The 17,539-nt window shown below is 43.3% G+C and overlaps 1 protein-coding gene across 3 annotated transcripts in view; it reads left to right on the top strand.

The window, feature by feature from the left end:
* The window catches only part of ADGRV1 (adhesion G protein-coupled receptor V1), a 556,327-nt gene that overhangs the window by 212,383 nt on the left and 326,405 nt on the right, over positions 1–17,539 (top strand). For 2 of the 3 annotated variants that reach the window (XM_060235701.1, XM_060235700.1), the window contains 6 exons: positions 3,046–3,278; positions 4,849–4,997; positions 12,708–12,909; positions 13,657–13,876; positions 14,325–14,564; positions 16,007–16,156. In XM_060235701.1, the coding sequence (XP_060091684.1) occupies positions 3,046–3,278; positions 4,849–4,997; positions 12,708–12,909; positions 13,657–13,876; positions 14,325–14,564; positions 16,007–16,156 (1,194 nt within the window). The remainder of the gene's footprint in view (positions 1–3,045; positions 3,279–4,848; positions 4,998–12,707; positions 12,910–13,656; positions 13,877–14,324; positions 14,565–16,006; positions 16,157–17,539) is intronic. The other variant, XM_060235702.1, reaches the window with a different exon arrangement.

Genomic DNA, 17,539 nt, shown 5'->3' with positions numbered 1-17,539 from the left:
ATAATTATACAATAAAATACATAAAAACACATAAAACTCACTTCAATATGTACTATGCTACCTTTCCTTAAATCAATTCTTCAATATTCCAGTATTCAATAATCTGATGTTCGAAATTTGAATATTCAGGCATTCCGATAACAATTAATTATATGCCAACCGGAAGAGGGCTGTTTTGCAGGCCCTGTGGAACTGTTCGAGGTTCCGCAGGGCCCTCACCTCCTCCGGGAGCTGATTCCACCAACAGGGAGCTGCAATCGAAAAGGTCCTGTCTCTGGTCGCTTTCAGACGGGCCTCCTTTGGCCCAGGGATTATAAGGAGGTTCTGAGACCCCGATCTCAGCACTCTCTGGGGAACATGTGGGGAGAGTCGGTCCCTAAGGTAGGCAGGTCCCAGGCCATAAAGGGCTTTAAAGATGGTAATATAGGCTGAGCTTTCAAAAAATTCAGATATTATGTCAGAAGGAAATGTTCCATTGTGTTGTAAAAAAAAGGGATGATACTAGACACTGAGCTGAACTTTAAAATGTTTATTAATGAAAATGATTTTTCTACAAAATACATGCAAAATACAGTAAGTATAAGGAAAGACAGGACTATCTATCTTGATTTAGTGCTTAGCTCCTTCAGAGACCCTCATTGAATAGTAGCCTGAACTGGAGGCAGTGTATGTTCTCCCAGTTTGTTTCCAGGCCCAATTCAAGGGGCTGGTATTGATTTTTAAAGCTCTATAGAGTTTAGAGGCAGCATGCCTGGAGGCCTGCTTACTACCATATGAACCTGCTCAACCACTTTGGCCATCTTCCGAGACCCTCTTTCAGGTATCCCTGCCATCTGAGGTTAGACAGGTGGCAACCCAAGAAAGGGTCTTGATCCTGAAACTTCTTGGTCATGATCTGGAACTCCTTCCCCAGGGAGATTTGTTTGTCTCCTTCTGTTGTTTTATTCTGCCGGTGGGTAAAGACTTTGGGTTCTTTTTGGTGTTCCCTCACTAATTGTTATTAGCCCTCCTCCTTGTATTTGTGTTTTTATATATGTGTTTATGTATTTTATGTTGTTTTAAATATTTCACACACATTTGTATTTTAAATTCTTTTTAATGTTTGAAATGTTTTACTGTTTTAATGTTCATCCCTTGAGTACCGTGAATTGGGTGGAAAGGTGGCATAGAAATGTTTTAAATAATTAAAGTAGAGGATACATGACAAGAGTCAGGTTGGAGATCCCCCAACCTGACTCATGTCAAACTTCGCTGAGAAATTAATGTTCTCAAGTGCTACTGGACTGGTATTGGCTCATGCATGTGGCATGGGGGGAGGAGGGGCTTCAGTTTTCCTTCTGTATCATTTTATCTAAACTGAAACAGCATGAGGGGCCCTGTTTGCCCCATTTGGTAGCACCACATGTGGAGCCCCACAGTGAGATAGACAGGACTGAATCACAGTGGTGCAAATGGCTTCAAAGCTGTCACAAAACAACGGTTGAAAATGCAGCAAGATACAACTGTTTTGCTTTTATATTTTAATGTAATGATCATTTATTTGTCATCTAGTTAAGGTGAATAATGTTGTATTCTGTAATCAGTAGATCTCTGTGTTAGGTCTAAGGGTGATTATTTATGCATAGATTACTAATGGAACCCTATACTGGTGGCAGATTCTGTCCTCCTTGTTCAGTTCCAGGACAGCAAACAGGAAAGGATTAATTCCTCTTCTAGTTCATGAAACAGAGCCAAATAGACCTTCATCCCCAATCAGAGAGGAGACTCTCTCAGTTTTTTTTAAAAGCAGGTAGCATTTTCTTTGCATTCAGTTATAAAGCTTGATGTCTATTCAGATGGATTTAAAGTGGCTATCTGTTCCTCCCTTTCCTCCTCCTCACTGACATATTAGATGAGGTGAGCAATTGCCATGTGTCCCACTCAGAAAGGAGAAAAGAATAGAATCTGAGAACTTGTGGTGAAGCTTTCTTTACTGCCAGGGGATCCTTTCCTCTCTACTGTCCTGGTATTAACCAGAAAGGAATTTCATATGTCCAGGTAGTTTGGACCCTGATCTGGATGGCCCAGAATGTCAGGCCGTGGAGGCTAAGCAGGTTAGTGCTTGGGTGGGGGACCACCAAGGAAGTCCAGGATTGCAATGCAGAGGCAGGTAGTGGCAAACCACCTGTTTGTCTCTTGCCTTGAAAACTCTATGGGGGTCACCATGTCAGCTGGGACTTGATGGAACTTTCCACCAGCAGGCAGTTAGGATATCAATTGAAGAATGCTATACAATACCAAGCAGGCCCCAGCTACCATTCAAAATGGCACGCCAGTTTTGGGACCACTATCTAATAAACAGATATTGAGTTCCCAATAAATGAAGCAATAAATATCAGTTCTTATTTAGAATCCATTACAGGTGACACAACAGGTGTGTTTAGGGAGAACAGATGACACAACAGGTGTGAGTATAATGTTAGCAGGAGAGGTCTCTGAAAGAAGGTGTGAGCATACACACTTAGTCTTGTCTGATGTCCTAGGGCAATTGATGCTTACATCATCCAGCAACACATTTAGGATCAATAGCCTCCAGAATGTATGTTGCAACTACATTGGAGTTTTTCTGTTGTAATTTGGAAGAGCTCATGAAAGGAATTGGTTTTTCCACTTTCCTCTTTCCTGAGCAGTGTGCTGTATGAAAACTCTTGCTGAAGGTTGGAAGAACTCTTATGAACAAAATTTACTACAATACCTAAGGCTGCCTTCTTCCAGTGATTTTGCCCTATATCTCTCTCTCTTCCTTCAGTGTTTAGTGCCCTATCCCCATATTGTGGTCTGTCAAGAGGATCTGCTAAACTTCAGAGAGGATTTTTTTTTAACACACAATGGCATGCTGGGGGAAGGCAGGGAAAAGATCACTAGTTCCTCTGAGGTTTTCCTTTGGATCTAGTACATAGTTTCCACTGTCTGTCACAATTAAATGTATGAATTCCAGCCTCAGAATTAAACCATTAAATGCTTGGAAGAACAGTGGAAGCCATAAGGTATGTTTGTTTTCCACAGGCTAACATCACAGTTATCCGTTCACATGGACATTATGGGCAGGTTTGTCTCTGGTATCAGGTGTTGAATGGAACTGCTGTGGAAGGCTTGGATTTTGCTGTCATGTTGGGAGAGCTTACATTTGAACCCAATGAAACTATGAAAACTCTTTTTATTGAAATTCATGATGATGACATTCCTGAAGGCCCTGAAGACTTTTCAGTAGAAATTACCCAAGTGGAACTACTGGAAAGGTAAAACTAACTTTTCAGTGTAAGGGACGATACTAGATATTACAACAAAGCTGCTTGTCTTATTTGATGTTCTGGATTCAGAAACAGAACACAAGATACAGATGTGTGATCAGGACTAAAAGAATGGATATACTGATTCCCTCCCTCCCCCCCCGCCACCAATAGTATGTTAGTAAACCTAAACCTATGTAACTGAATAGCAATAAAACATTTTTTAACAAGTTATTGTGTTCTAGAAAAAAAACCAAGAATACAATCAGCACTGGGTAATAAAGGTAATGCATAGTTCTGGAAGGTGTTTCAGTTTAAGGGTTTTAATGAAAAGTGCTGCAGCTGTCTATATTTAGCTGTTTAAGCACTGGCTGGAAAAATTCAGGCCCTACACCTTCATGGTTATAGGGACAGACTAAATTTCAATTGTTTTATATCTTAGGTCCTGAGCATGCTGTTCATAGTCCAGCTGCACAGGTGCAGAGCCTTGACTGCTCAATTGGAAGAGAAGATGGGGGAAATTAACCCATTGTTTCTGTATCCCATCCTTAATAGCTGATCAGAGATATCTCTGGGCATAGAGCTTTGATTTGTTTGCCTTGTAGTCCTTTCTGTCCCACACTTTCAGCAAATATTTGGTTCTCAAGGCAGCTTACTATGGAAATATAAAAAAATACAAAACAGATGATGCTATAAATCCCTATGGTAACCACTGTGAAACCTTGAAACTGACCAGCAGATTTAGTTATATCAAATAAATAGGTACTTGAAACATATTCTAAAAGGGCATTTAAAACGGGTAACAGAAAATTATTTCATTTTATAGTAATACTGTTAGAAAGCAAGCAATTGTGGGGGAGGAATAAAATGATTGGGAGACTTCTTGCAGCTGCATATCTGTGCACATGTGCCTACCTGTCCCGGAAAGGTTACATACAAAAATGCTTCATGAATCAGGACAACATGTCTGGAAGTAGCCTGCGTTGATACTGCTTTTTTATATTGGAAATTTATGGCCCTGTGAAATTTAGTTTGCCATCTTTTTCTAAAGTTTTCAGTATAAATCCCTGAGGCTATGACAGTTATACTTGGACTGGCCTCCCTCTGCCTTATCTTGCACCCCCTACTCTATCTTTAACACCAGCTTATCATCTGCTCTCACACACGCGGGATAGTTGTCCCTTAGACACAAGGTTATCAGTGGTGCTCTAGATGCCATCTGCTCAATATTAACAATATGCAGGAAATTGTTTTTAATAGCTAATTTATAATCATTGCTATCATCACTATTTATATTATTTTTACAGCTGTTTCTACTTGCCCTGAGTCCTGCTGTCCAGGGGAGGGTGGGTTATAAATCTAATAAATAAAATAAAGAGATTAAGAGATTAAGAGATCAGTGGAAGTTACTTGCTTTTAAGTGTACAGGTTGCAGGAAGATGGTTGAAGTCCCTAACTCATACCACAAGACTATGGTAAAAAAGGTAGAAAACCCATCAGTAAGAGAACAAAAATAGACATGAAGAAACTGAGCAGATCACCTTATTTCTTTGTATTTCCCTTCACATACTCTTGCAAGTGGATTTGATTTTACGATAAAAGAACACGGACTGCAGGTTGATCAGCCTCCTGAGATAGGAAATTCATCAGTAGTGAGAATCATTATATCAAAAAGTGACAATGCAGAAGGAGTCATTGAATTTGATCCACTCTACACAAACGTGCAAGGTAGGTTAATATTTCACTTCATACTGCATGCCACAAGCAGAATTAAAATAACCAGTGTTAACACAGAAATAATGCTATCAGTTCATAATTCTGTACTTGATTGAGATATTTGTTTTTTCCTGTGAACAAAGGAGAGTACAGAAGTATACTAGCTGCCCCACATGTAACAGAAAGAGGATCCAAAACTGTATATTAGTATCAGCAAATAAAATCAAAAGCCAAATTTATAAATAATCTCAATGTGTGGTGTAGTTGTTAAGAGCTGTGGACTCTAATCTGGAGAGCTGGGTTTTGATTCCCCACTCCTCCTCCACATGAAGCCTCCTGAGTGATCTCAGGCCAGTTTCAGTTCTCTCAGAACTCTCTCAGGCCCACCCACCTCACATGGTGTCTGTTGTAGGGAGAGGAAGGGAAAGGCAATTGTAAGCTGCTTTGGGACTCCTCAGGGTAGAGAAAAGTGTGGTATAAAACCTATTCATCTTCTTCGTGGTCTCTCTGCTTCACACTCATGGGATAGAGCGCCTGCGCCGATCCCCAAATCGGTACCTAAAAATCCCAGGATTTTTTCGCGCTTGGCGCCAGCGGGCATACGCAGGTGTCCCAATGCACATGCTCACCAGCGCCAGAGCGAGGATCCCGCCAGTTCCTTTCTGACCGCTGCGCTGAGAGAATCTCCTTTCATGTCCCCGGTTGTTAAAGTAATTTTGGATTGCTTTTGCCTATTGTATATAGCCCGTTTGTTATTTTCTTAGTGTACTTAGTTAGCTAGTAGTTAAGATAGTTAGTGTTGTTGTTTAAAAAAAAAGTTTGTTGGACTTGCCCTTTGGGGCTTAGTTTTCCCCCCTGCTTTCCCCATCAGAGACTTCCCTCCGTGGTTTTTTTCCTGGGCATCTATGGGAAGACGCTGGGGTTTTTTTAAGAGGTGCCGCTCCAGTGGGAAGAAGATTGCCCCCCCTCGACAGCCATTCCCTCTGTCTTCTCTTTTGTGCGAGGGACATCACGTTGATTCTTGCACCCATTGCCTGAGTTTCTCCAAGCAAACTCGGAAGAATCGAGCGGCGAGGCTTTCGGGGGCGCCCGTTGAGTCGGCACTTCATCCTGAGAAAATGGCATCGGGCCCATCAGTACCGATGGGAGAGGCCGAGGCTCCGGCAGTCACATCGGCTGAGGTTTCGCCGATCAGGACCGAGATGCCGGTCGAGCGCGGGCGTTCCACTAAACAGCCCTCTGAAGGGTCTGTGGACACCCCAGCTAAGAAGCGTCAGGATGACTCGGGGACCCAATCATCTGCGCTGAAGAAGCTGAAATCGAAGGAGAAGCGGAAGAAGAGATCATCCCGCACCTCTTTGCCTTCATGTGACATCGACCACTCCTCCAAGGAAGATCTTGGCTTCTCCGTGTTGTAGCCCTTCGGTGTCGAGAGGCAGTGCTTTGCAGCTGCGCCTATCGGCATTGGAGCAAGATATCGTCCTCACTCAGTGCTCCCATTCTTCGGGATCCAGGCATCGCAGTGAGAGCGACTCAGTCTCGGAGGTGGAGGTGTCGATGTCGATGGATTTTTTGGCACCAATGGATCAGGCGAGGGGTCGGAGAGAGTTGGAGCCGACTGCGGTAGCTTGTCGCTTCCCGTCGCCTCCACCATGGGAACAGTGTCAATGGCCTCCATATGCCTATCCCCATCCACCGTACCAATAATATCCTCCACGGGAGTTTGCAGACTGGGACCAGCAGTCCGAGGCATCCCGTATGTTCCAGCTCTCTCAGCGTTCCAGACGGCGTCCTTCGGCATCGATCTCCGTTCCGCCCGACAGACACGGAGTGGTGGTGGAAGAAGTCCAACCTTGGTCGTAGGTATCGATTTGGTCGCCTGTGAGAGAGTCAATGCCGGTGCTCTCGGAACACTCCCTGCGCAGAGAGTCTTCATCATCGGGCTCTGAGGGCGGTACCGACGAGCCGGATCGGGCCTTGGAGCCTTCGCCTGTGTCTCATACGGCTGAGGATCTTCCTATCTCACCTTCGGAGGATCTGAAGTCGTACGGGGACCTGGTGAAGAGGATGGCACTCTCCCTTTTGCTTCCGGTGACCCAACCGCAACCCGTTATAGACGACACTGTGTTTGACATTATGCAATGGGACACGTCTACAGTGGTTGCCCTGCCGGTGACGAAGGTCATTTTTCAAGCCGCGAAGGAGCCTTGGGCGAAGCCAGCGTTGACACCGGTGTCATCGAGGAGGCTGGACCATATGTACCGGGTCCAAGAGTCAGGAGTGGAGTTTCTCTTCACCCATCTGAAGCCTAATTCGGTGGTCGTTTCCTCCTAATTGAAGGCCCAAAAAACCCACTCTTCTCCATCAGATAAGGGGGGAAAGAAGCTGGACACCGTTGGGAGAAAATTCTACTCGGCTGGGGCCCTTGGAGTAAAGGTATCTAACTATGCTGCATGCATGGCTAGATACTAATACTCGGTATGGGAACAACTTACCCCTCTCCTCTCTTCCCTGAGTGAAGATAAAAATGCTACTGCCAGGAAGCTGCAGAAAGAAGGCTTTGCTGTGGCCAAGCAACAAATGGCTGCAGCAAAGCACATGGTGGATGTATCCGCTAAGACCACGTCAGCTGTGTGCCTCCGTTGACACTCATGGCTAAGATCAACAGCCCTTCAGCAAGACACTAGGGCCTTTGTGGAGGACTTGCCCTTTGAGGGAGACGGCCTCTTCAGCACCACCACAGATAGATAAAAGCCTGAAGACCTCGAGGAACTTGGGCGTTCAGGCCACCTCCAGAGCTCCCAAGGCAAAACAGTGGCATAAACCTTGGGCCAAAAAGACCTATCAGAAGTTCTCACCCGAACAACAATGGAGGCTTCGCTCTGCCCAATCTGATAGCAGGCCCCCATATTCAGGGAATAACAGGAACCGTTCTGGCTCCCAGGCCACTGGCAAATCCAAGGGCACTCGTCCTCAAAAGCGGGGCCTTTGACTTTCTCGTGGCACGCGTCATCGTCCCCACTGGTTCTACGTCTATCCGCCTCCGCCCTTTCCTTCTTGCCTGGGAGTTGATCTCTACAGACAGGTGGGTGCTGTCCATCATAGAGGAGGGCTACAAAATAGAGTTTGTTCAGATTCTGAACCAATCCATGGTAATCACCACTCCCCCTTCCCCAACTCTGCTGGCGGAGGTGAACAACCTCCCACAGAAACAAGCCATAGAGAGAGTTCCGATGGAGGCCAGGACGGGAGGTTTTTACTCTCGTTACTTTCTGGTCCCCAAGCGGGACAGGGGTTTAAGGCCAATCATTGATCTTCGGAATCTGAAGAAATTTATTCTGTACCAGAAGTTCAGAATGTCCACTCTGCAAACTATCCTGCCGCTCATCAACCAAGGGGACTGGATGGCGACCCTGGACCTCAAGGATACCTACTTCCATGTCAGCATCCATCCGGCATTCAGATGTTTCCTTCAGTTTGCAGTGGGTTCTCAACACTTCCAGTTCAAGGCTCTTCCGTTCGGCCTGTCCCCTGCACCTCGGGTGCTTACGAAAATGATGAGCATTTTGGCTGCCCATCTCCGTCTCCAGGGAGTTGTTGTTTTTCCATATATAGACGACTGGCTCCTTGTGGAGGAGTCGAAGGAAAGTTTGTCAACACACATTGCCATCACTCTACGTCTTCTCGACACCTTGGGGTTGCAGGTCAATTTGGAGATATCTCACCTTACTCCGTCACGGGCAGTGCAGTTCATAGGGGCCTTGCTGGATACGAACCTACATCGCGCATACCTGCCTCCGCAAAGAGCGAGGGACATTATCAGTCTGGTGCAACTTCTACAGAGGCGAAAGTGGGGCACAGCGCAGCAGCTGCAGTGGATGCTGGGGCTGATGGCGGCGACGACAAGTGTGCTACTTTTTGTGAAACTGAGGATGAGAGGCCTACAACTGTGGTTTCTTCGCCAGTTTTGAGCACTCAGAGACTCACCTCAAAAGAAGTTCGTCATCCCATCCGTGACTCTTCAGACGCTACAATGGTGGGAGTCAGAGAACAACATCTGTCAGGGAGCTCCCTTTCATCTCCCGACTCCCACTGTGACTATCACAACAGATGCTTCTTTGTGGGGTTGGGGGGCCCACATGGAAGGTCTGTGTGTGGGGGGCCCTTGGCCGCCAAAACTGACTCAATGCCACATAAATTACCTAGAACTGCTGGCAGTTCATTTTGCCCTGCGCTCTTTCCACCCGTTGGTGGCAGGGAAGATCTTAGCACTACTAACTGACAATACCACTGCCCTGTGCTACATCAATAGGCAGGGAGGGACAGTCTCTCGTCGGCTCTGCGCATTGGCGATGGACCTCTGGTCAGAGTGTCTACAATACGACATCTTTGTGAAGGCTGTGCATCTTCCTGGGGTCTTCAGTATGCAGGCAGACTCCCTCAGCAGGGGTGCGGCTTCTCCATACGAGTGGGAACTGCAGTGGCGCTTTCTCCAGCCTGTATTCCAGCTTTGGGGGTACCCACAGCTGGATGTCTTCGCCACAGCCGAGAACAAGAAGTGTCCTCTGTTCTGTTCCAGAGGGGGAGCGGATCCAGTGTCACTGGGAGACGGCCTTCTGTTTCCTTGGGAAGGTCAGTTCCTCTACATGTTTCCACCTCTGCCATTGTTGACGAAGGTGGTCAACAAGATAGCAAGAGAGAGACCATGTTGCATCCTGGTGACTCCCTGGTAGCCTCACCAGAACTGGTTCTCGATCCTGCTCCAACTGTCAAGGGGGGTCTTCTAACAGTTTCCTGTCTTCTACCAGCTTCTGACCTGTCAGCCCAGGGTGGTCACGTACTCCATCACAATGTGCCCCACCTGAAGCTGACAGCGTGGCTCATCGACCCTTGGGGCTCTCTGACAGAGTACAGCAAGTCCTCATGAACAGTAGGAAACCCTCCACCCGCGCTTCCTATGACAGGAAGTGGCGGAAGTTCATTCAGTTCTTAGTTAACCCTTCAGTTTCACCCAGCAGGGTGGGATTGTCGATGATTTTTGATTTTCTGTTATCCCTCATGGATGCTGGCCTTGTTGTCTCCTCCATTAAGGTGTATTTGGCAGCAATATCTGCTTTTCACAATCCGGTGGAGGGATATTCTGTTTTTGTGCACCCTCACTCTAAGAAGTTTTTGAGGGGTTTGTTTAGGCTGCATCCACCATCAAGATCACTCCCGCAGTTGTGGGACTTAACTTTGGTGCTGGACAAACTAACTCGTCACTCTTTTGAGCCGATGGCCACGTGCTCTTTGCAGCTCCTATCATGGAAAACTGCATTTTTGGTTGCTGTCACATCAGCACGTCATGTAGGGGAGCTCACGGCGATGCGTTGTGATTATCCCTACCTTGTTTTTCGAGAGGCTGGAGTTTCCCTAGCTCCTGACATTACTTTTCTTCCTAAGGTGGTCTCTCAGTTCCACCTCAACTTAGAAGTTTGGTTGTCCACTTTTTACCCTACGCCTTCCTCGGATGAGGAACGTAGGTTGCATGCTTTGGACATAAAGCGTGCTTTATTGTCTTATTTGAACCGTTCAAAGAGTTTTTGTAAGGACAAGCAGCTTTTTGTTTCATACGCTGCCCCCAAGTTAGGTTCCAGGATTTCGTCTCAGAGGCTCTCAAAATGGCTCACTGAGACTATTAAACTCTGTTATTTGTTGGCAAAGAAGCCGTTACCTGGGCCTATTCGCGGACACTCTACGAGGGCAATGGCGACGTCAATGGCGTTCCTGAAAGGCGTGTCCCTGACTGACGTTTGCAAGGCTGCCACCTGGTCTTCTCCGCATGTCTTTATGAAGCATTACGCGCTGGACGTGCATGCTCAGCAGAGGACCCGGTTGGGAACTGCGGTGTTGCAAGCTGTTTCTTCCGGTTGACCGTCTTCCCGCCTCCAGGTATGTCTTGCTTGCTAATCTCCCATGAGTGTGAAGCACAGAGACCACGAAGAAGATAGACGGGTTGCTTACCTGTAACTGTAGATCTTCGAGTGGTCATCTGTGCATTCACACTACCCGCCCTCCTTCCCCACTGCTGACGGTCTCCCTCCAGTAGGGGCTTCCAGCAGTCAGGAAGGGACTGGCGGGATCCCCGCACTGGCGCCGGTGAGCATGCGTACTGGGACGCCTGCACATGCCCATTGGCGCCGAGCGCGGAAAAAATCCCGGGCTTTTCAGATACTGATTCGGGGATCGGCGCAGGTGCTCTATCCAATGAGTGTGAATGCACAGATGACCACTCGAAGATCTACAGTTACAGGTAAGCAACCTGTCTTCCTGGAGGAGGAAGGGGTGCCCTTGGAGGGCTTTTTACCTAGGGTAGAAATCTATCCATGGACAACCTGCACAAAGTCCCAATGGGTGTCTGCGCAGAAGACATAGATGAACAACAGTTACAGTTAAGTGCTATTGTTTTCCTATGCCTTTCTCACTTTCTTTTAACTGATAGTCACAGTGATTCTAGATCTTAGACAACTTGCATTATTTGACTGTCTTCTCTTCCTTTTGTGCTGTTAGTGGCAGAGTGTACCCAGGTCTTTATTGGATCTATCAAATTATAAATGGAAAACAGCTTTTACATTGAAGATTAAACAGAAAAATATGTGAATTCCTGTAATTTTTTTTCTAATCCACCTGATCAGCAGGGATGAATAGATTACTCCATTTCCACATTGATTATGATTTGATCAATCTTTAACACATATTTTGCTTCACTGAATTTCCACTGAACGTCACAGAACCTCAGGGAGTAGAACACAAGGATTAAAGAGAGAATGCTTGTTCTTGTTTCTCCCATCTGCAAAATGTACCTTGGTATTGCCACATGAAATAACATCAGTGAGATAATAAAAGCCCTTTCAAAAGCTACTTTTTTTGCTTAAAAATGTAGTACTAAAGCATTGAGTTTCAGCATGCAAGAAATTAGTTTTGAATGGATTTCTATGTGTTGTTTTTTTATGGTACAAACAAGAATGCCCTTTAGTATCATAAAAACAACAAAAATTTGAAACTCTTCAAAATAAGCTCTTTTTGTGCCAAAATCTGAAACTTTAAAAGTGGGTTTAGACTCACACAAGGCTAATTGTTTAGGAGTTTGTTTCTTCTAATGTGTTTCTTATGATATGGAAGAATGCTCCTGTGCACTTCAGAATCACAGAAATACAACAGACTGCATCAAGATGAGCACTTAGTTTTGAATTGTTTTTTTCTCTATCTTTCTGTTTCTTTTTTACAACACCCAGATATGCTCTTCTGGATGTTCTGAATGTTTTTGTTACATACAGTTGTGTGCTTTTCTGAGTCATTTAAGCAATCTTTTCTGTAGCTCCCACAGTCAACATGAACTCTGGGAGGAAATGGGGAAAATTAAAAACACACAAAAAGTTGTGAGTCTGCCTTCAGACTGTTCATCAGTAGGTTTCAATCCAAAGAGCAGTCTGATGGTTGGGAAGCAACATTTGATTTACAAAATCTATTCTGATAGGATAGTATGAATATCCCTAGCAAATACTAAGTTTCAAGATGTATGCAGTAATATCATCAAAATTATGATTTTGTGTTGGTGATGCATTTATAGATAATTGTCTGAAAATCTCCTATGTAAACTCAAGTAGCTAATAAGGTGATTATGTACAACTGCATAGTATGGAAACCCGTGGTAACATATTTTCTTTTCTTTTTTTTTTTTAGTGGAAGAGGATGTTGGGTTGATAATGATTCCAATAGTGCGAAGACGTGGGAATTATGGTTATGTGACTGCAGATTTCATATCTAGAAGTGTTTCAGCTCTTCCTGATGGTGTTGACTTTAGTATTATAAATAACTCAATAACTTTTCACCATGGCCAAAATCAGAGTTTTATCAAAGTTTTAATCATCGATGATGATGAAAGGTGATTATATTAATACTAACTGAATTATGCATTTGCTAATCAATAATAATTCAAAGGTTCTGCTTCAGGCTTTTAATGCAGTACTGACTGGAATTTATGATTATACAAAATGGGTAAGGCATTCACAAAGTATGAGAATACCCATTACTTTTGTTCAAAAAAGTAATCTGTGTTTCAACTGCGTAGGAATAACTGAGTGCAAAATAGAAAATTACTATTATTGAAGTCTGCCTATTTGCTTTCAGAATTTTTTCTTGTAAATTTCTCACCTGAAGAAACCAAATGTTGTGTCCATGTATCCATTAATATAATTCCTTACATTTCTGTTTTTATCCTGCACATCTTCCAGTGATCTTGAGGAAACATACCCAGTATCTATCTATCTATCTATCTATCTATCTATCTATCTATCTATCTATCTATCTATCTATCTATCTATCTATCTATCTATCTATCTATCTATCTATCTATCTATCTATCTATCTATCTATCTGTCATCTCCTAGTCTACATCACAGGGTTGTTCCATATATATATATATATATATATATATATATGGAAATATGGAATTACAGTTATTTTGGACTATGCACTGTCTTTTAACTCCATTAGCTTTAGTCTACAGCATTAGTCTTGAATATGTTATGCAGCAAATTACTGGTCCTTTAGATTTCAGTGATAATGATACTTCAATGGACAGGTCAAGTTTGTCAGCAAAACACAGTGTTCTCTCCTGTCTCTGGAACAGGGAATACGATGAGCAATTTGAAATCCAACTGATAGGAGCCAGTGGAGGAGCAGTCCTTGGACTCCATCTAGTGAGCCAAATAATTATTGCTAAGAGTGACTCTCCACATGGGACTATCCGATTCCTCAACCAAAGCCAAATAATTATTCCCAATCCTAATGTGTCATTGACGCTGTCCTTGATACTGGAAAGAACTGGAGGATTGATAGGAGATACTCAGGTATGCCCCTTCTTCTGCAATTTATTTTTGTAGCTGTGGACTCCTTTGATAGCAGTGTATATACTTGTGATTAAGTTATCCCTTCCTAATTGAAGCCTTCATACCAGATTGTGTGTTTATATAGAGTTTATATATATATTTCTTGTCCAGTGTAGCCAATAAGATTTAGGAAGAATTCTTCTAGTTCAATATGGATTGGTATATGGAAGGGCTTCAGTTCAAATATATCTGCCAATATTCAAGAGATGCAACTGCAGATTTCCTTAGTCCTCATCCAGTTAGCACTTGTGAGGATATGTACCACTTATAACATTTCATTTGTACTGTTACATTTTAATTTGATAGAACCTGCCCAGACCCCATTTGCAGGAAGGGTGGAATACAAATCTAATAAAATGAATAAATAATGATACTAACAAGTGCTACATTTATGTTATGTCATTGACAGGTTAATTGGAACATTTTAGGACCAAACTCAGAGGTAGTTTTACCTGCGCTAAACAGTGACATTGGTGCTCCAGTGAATGGATCTTTCTATTTTGAAGAAGGAGAAGAAGGTCTGAGAAGCATCAACTTGGAAATTTATCCTCCTGAAGATGTTGAAGTTCAGGAGACCTATATTATTAGGCTGAACGTTGTAAAGGGAGAAACAGAACTAGATCCCAAGGCTGCCAGCATTGCACTAATTGTAAAGCATCTCATTTTTGTTTGGTTTCTAGCACTTTCCTGCTCTGCAAAAAGTACTGTAATTGCTGGAGGTTTTTTTTTAAAAAATGTAATTAAATTCAAATATATGGGTAACTTTGAGGATCCATATGACTGAAAAGGAGGCATATCCTTAAACAAATAAACTCCTTTCAGTATATTGAGAAACTTGTACTTGATTCAGTTCTCATGATCATTGCTTAGGTTTACATTAGACATTGGGCTGGATCCAAAATACATGACTCCGGGATCTTTCCCTCTTGCCAGGTTTTTTTTTTTTTTGTAGCAGGAACTCCTTTGCATATTAAGCTACACCCCCCCCCCCGCGATGTAGCCAATCCTCTAAGAGCTTACAGGGCTCTTCTTACAGGGCGGAAGTGGAGCCAGTATTTGATTGTGGTAATCCAGATTCTAGACTCTACTGTGTGGAGACCCAATTCGGCACACAGGGTAAAATAACACACTGAGTTGGTAATGCCCAGGATGCATTGTAAAAAAGAAGCTGTGGTTTTTCAGCGTTTTTGCTGAAACATTGGAACCACACAGGGATCCCATAAAGTTGCTGAGGGAGTAGTGTGGTGCGAAAGATTCACAAAGCGGCTGGGACAAATTGATTGCCTTTTTGATAATGGAAACGAGTTAAAACCAATAGCTTGTTCTTGGCCATAAGAAGGGCTTGATCACAATGCATGAACCATTTCAGAGGACTGGCTACATCAGAGGAGTGTAGTCTAACATGCAAAGGAGTTCCTGCCACAAAGAAACAAAACAAAATCCCTACCTCTTGCCCACCCAAAGGTCACTAAGCGCCGCATGGTCTGGGAGGCTGTTCTGGGGGTAGGAGTGTGAATGCAATATAAACCGAGCTGAATGCAGATTAGAGAATCTGATTTGGCTACTGATAAAAAGGCACCTGAATAAAAGCCAAAAAATTCAGCTTTAATTGGGGCTCAGCTGTACCTAATGGCTGGTGGGCTCGTCTTACAGTACAGGACCACACAAGACAGCCTGAAACAGCTGAGCAGTAGGGAGTGTCTCCCCACCACTCAGCTGTTTCCATGTCTTTCCACTCCATCCATGAATTGCCACAGACTTCTTTAAAGGGCATAAAAGTTCAGGGTAAAATTTGGGATGGCTTCATGGTTCAGTTCATACCCATCCCTACTTGTAATACCACAAAATGCTATTGAAGCTCCCTTTTACTTTCACATGTAATTTTTCCACGTGGCATGGGGGAGGCAAACAAAAGCTCATTGTTCCCTTGGCAGAATTAGTGCCATGATTCTTAGTTTTGTGGTGAAAGCAAAATTAATATATCACAAGTTTCAACTTGAATTGTTTGAATTTTCTTTGTCCCACAAGGAAGGGAAACTAGGCATGGTCCATGTGCTATTTTATGGTTTTGCATGTTTTGTTTCTTTTTAGATTCAAAAATTTGGTGATCCCAATGGGATTGTGCAGTTCACTCCAGAATCATTATCCCCAAAATACTACAAAGAACCATCAGAATCAGAAGGACCACTGAACATTGTGCTTTTTGTAATGCGAATTCAAGGTACCACAGGGAACATCACGGTAATTTTTCCTTGGTCCTTAGTTGCTCACAACATGGCAATCTCAATTCTTTGAAAGTCAGAGCTGTCAATATAGAATAGAAGGCATATAAATTGACTTGTCCTTCGGAAAAATATGTTTGTTTGCTGACCCTTGCTGGCTCGTTTAAGAGTTGTAATGGTTATAAAGTACTCAGTAGCACTACTGGAGAAGGAGGTTAAAACAACTACCAAAATAAAGCATTCTTAGTGTAATCTGGAAGATAGTCCCCTACTTTGACTTGGTAGTTCTGGCCCCCTGGATCAGTGCCACAGCATATGAAGACTAACTATTGTAATGTACTCTATATGGGTCTCCCCTTGGTCAGCTTGAAGACTTCAGTTGGTACAGATTGCCATGGTTTGGTTATTATCAGGAGACAGGAGCATGCATATTACAGCTATTCTGCATTGGCTGCCCATCCGTTACTGGGTACAATTCAGGATACTTGCTATCATATACAAAGCCCTGCATGGCCTTGGTTCCTCATATCTGCAGGACTTCCTGTTCTCCTATGACTTTGTTCATCTGATCAGGCCTTCTGCAGATGTCACCCTGTAAATGTGCAAGACCAACAACTGTAGTGGCCTCCATTTTGTGGAATGGCCTCCCTGAGGAGGTCAGGAAAGCTTCCAAGCTTCTACAACTAGAACACTGGCAAAATATGTGGCTAAAGGGTCTTAAATTTACATTATTAGTTTAAAAGAGAATTTTTACAAAATTATGTATCGATGTAATATGTCTCCAGAGAAATTAGTTAAAATGTATAAAAATATTTTGAACAAATGTTGGAAATATGAACAGCAAGAAGGGACATTTTATCATTTGTGGTGGATGTGTACAAAAGCTTAAAAATGGATACAAATACACACAGCAATTCAGAAGATTTTAAAGATTCATATAAAGCTAAAACCAGAGGCTTTTATGTTGGGATTATTGGACAGACAGAAAAAACACATGGAAGTTTATTTTTGTATATGCCAATGGTGGCAAGATTATTACATGTTCAGAAATTGAAATCTTCAATATTACCTACAATAGAAGAATGGCTGGTAAAGATGGAACTTGCTGGGATGGGGGGAAAGCATTATCTAGATTTATTGCTAACTGGAAACTCCTGGTCTTTTTATTTCCCAGGATAAATTGATGATTTATGGTTTTGAAGAATGACAGGGGAAAAGATTATAGATAAAGGAGTAACTATGACTCTCTTATCATCTTTTGAGTCTAGTTATGGAGACAGCAGTAGAAGGTATACAACCTTCTAGTGATTCCCACCAGGCAACAGTAGATAAATCTTTCTCTACTAGCTAATCATGTTGCTTGCTGTCTCCGGCCTTCCAATATCATAAGGCAATGTTGGTC

Source organism: Heteronotia binoei, chromosome 4 (assembly GCF_032191835.1).
Source record: "Heteronotia binoei isolate CCM8104 ecotype False Entrance Well chromosome 4, APGP_CSIRO_Hbin_v1, whole genome shotgun sequence".
NCBI classification, from domain to species: Eukaryota; Metazoa; Chordata; class Lepidosauria; order Squamata; family Gekkonidae; genus Heteronotia; species Heteronotia binoei.
The sequence above is the reverse complement of the archived record's forward strand: the minus strand, read 5'-3'. Positions and strand labels throughout refer to the sequence as shown.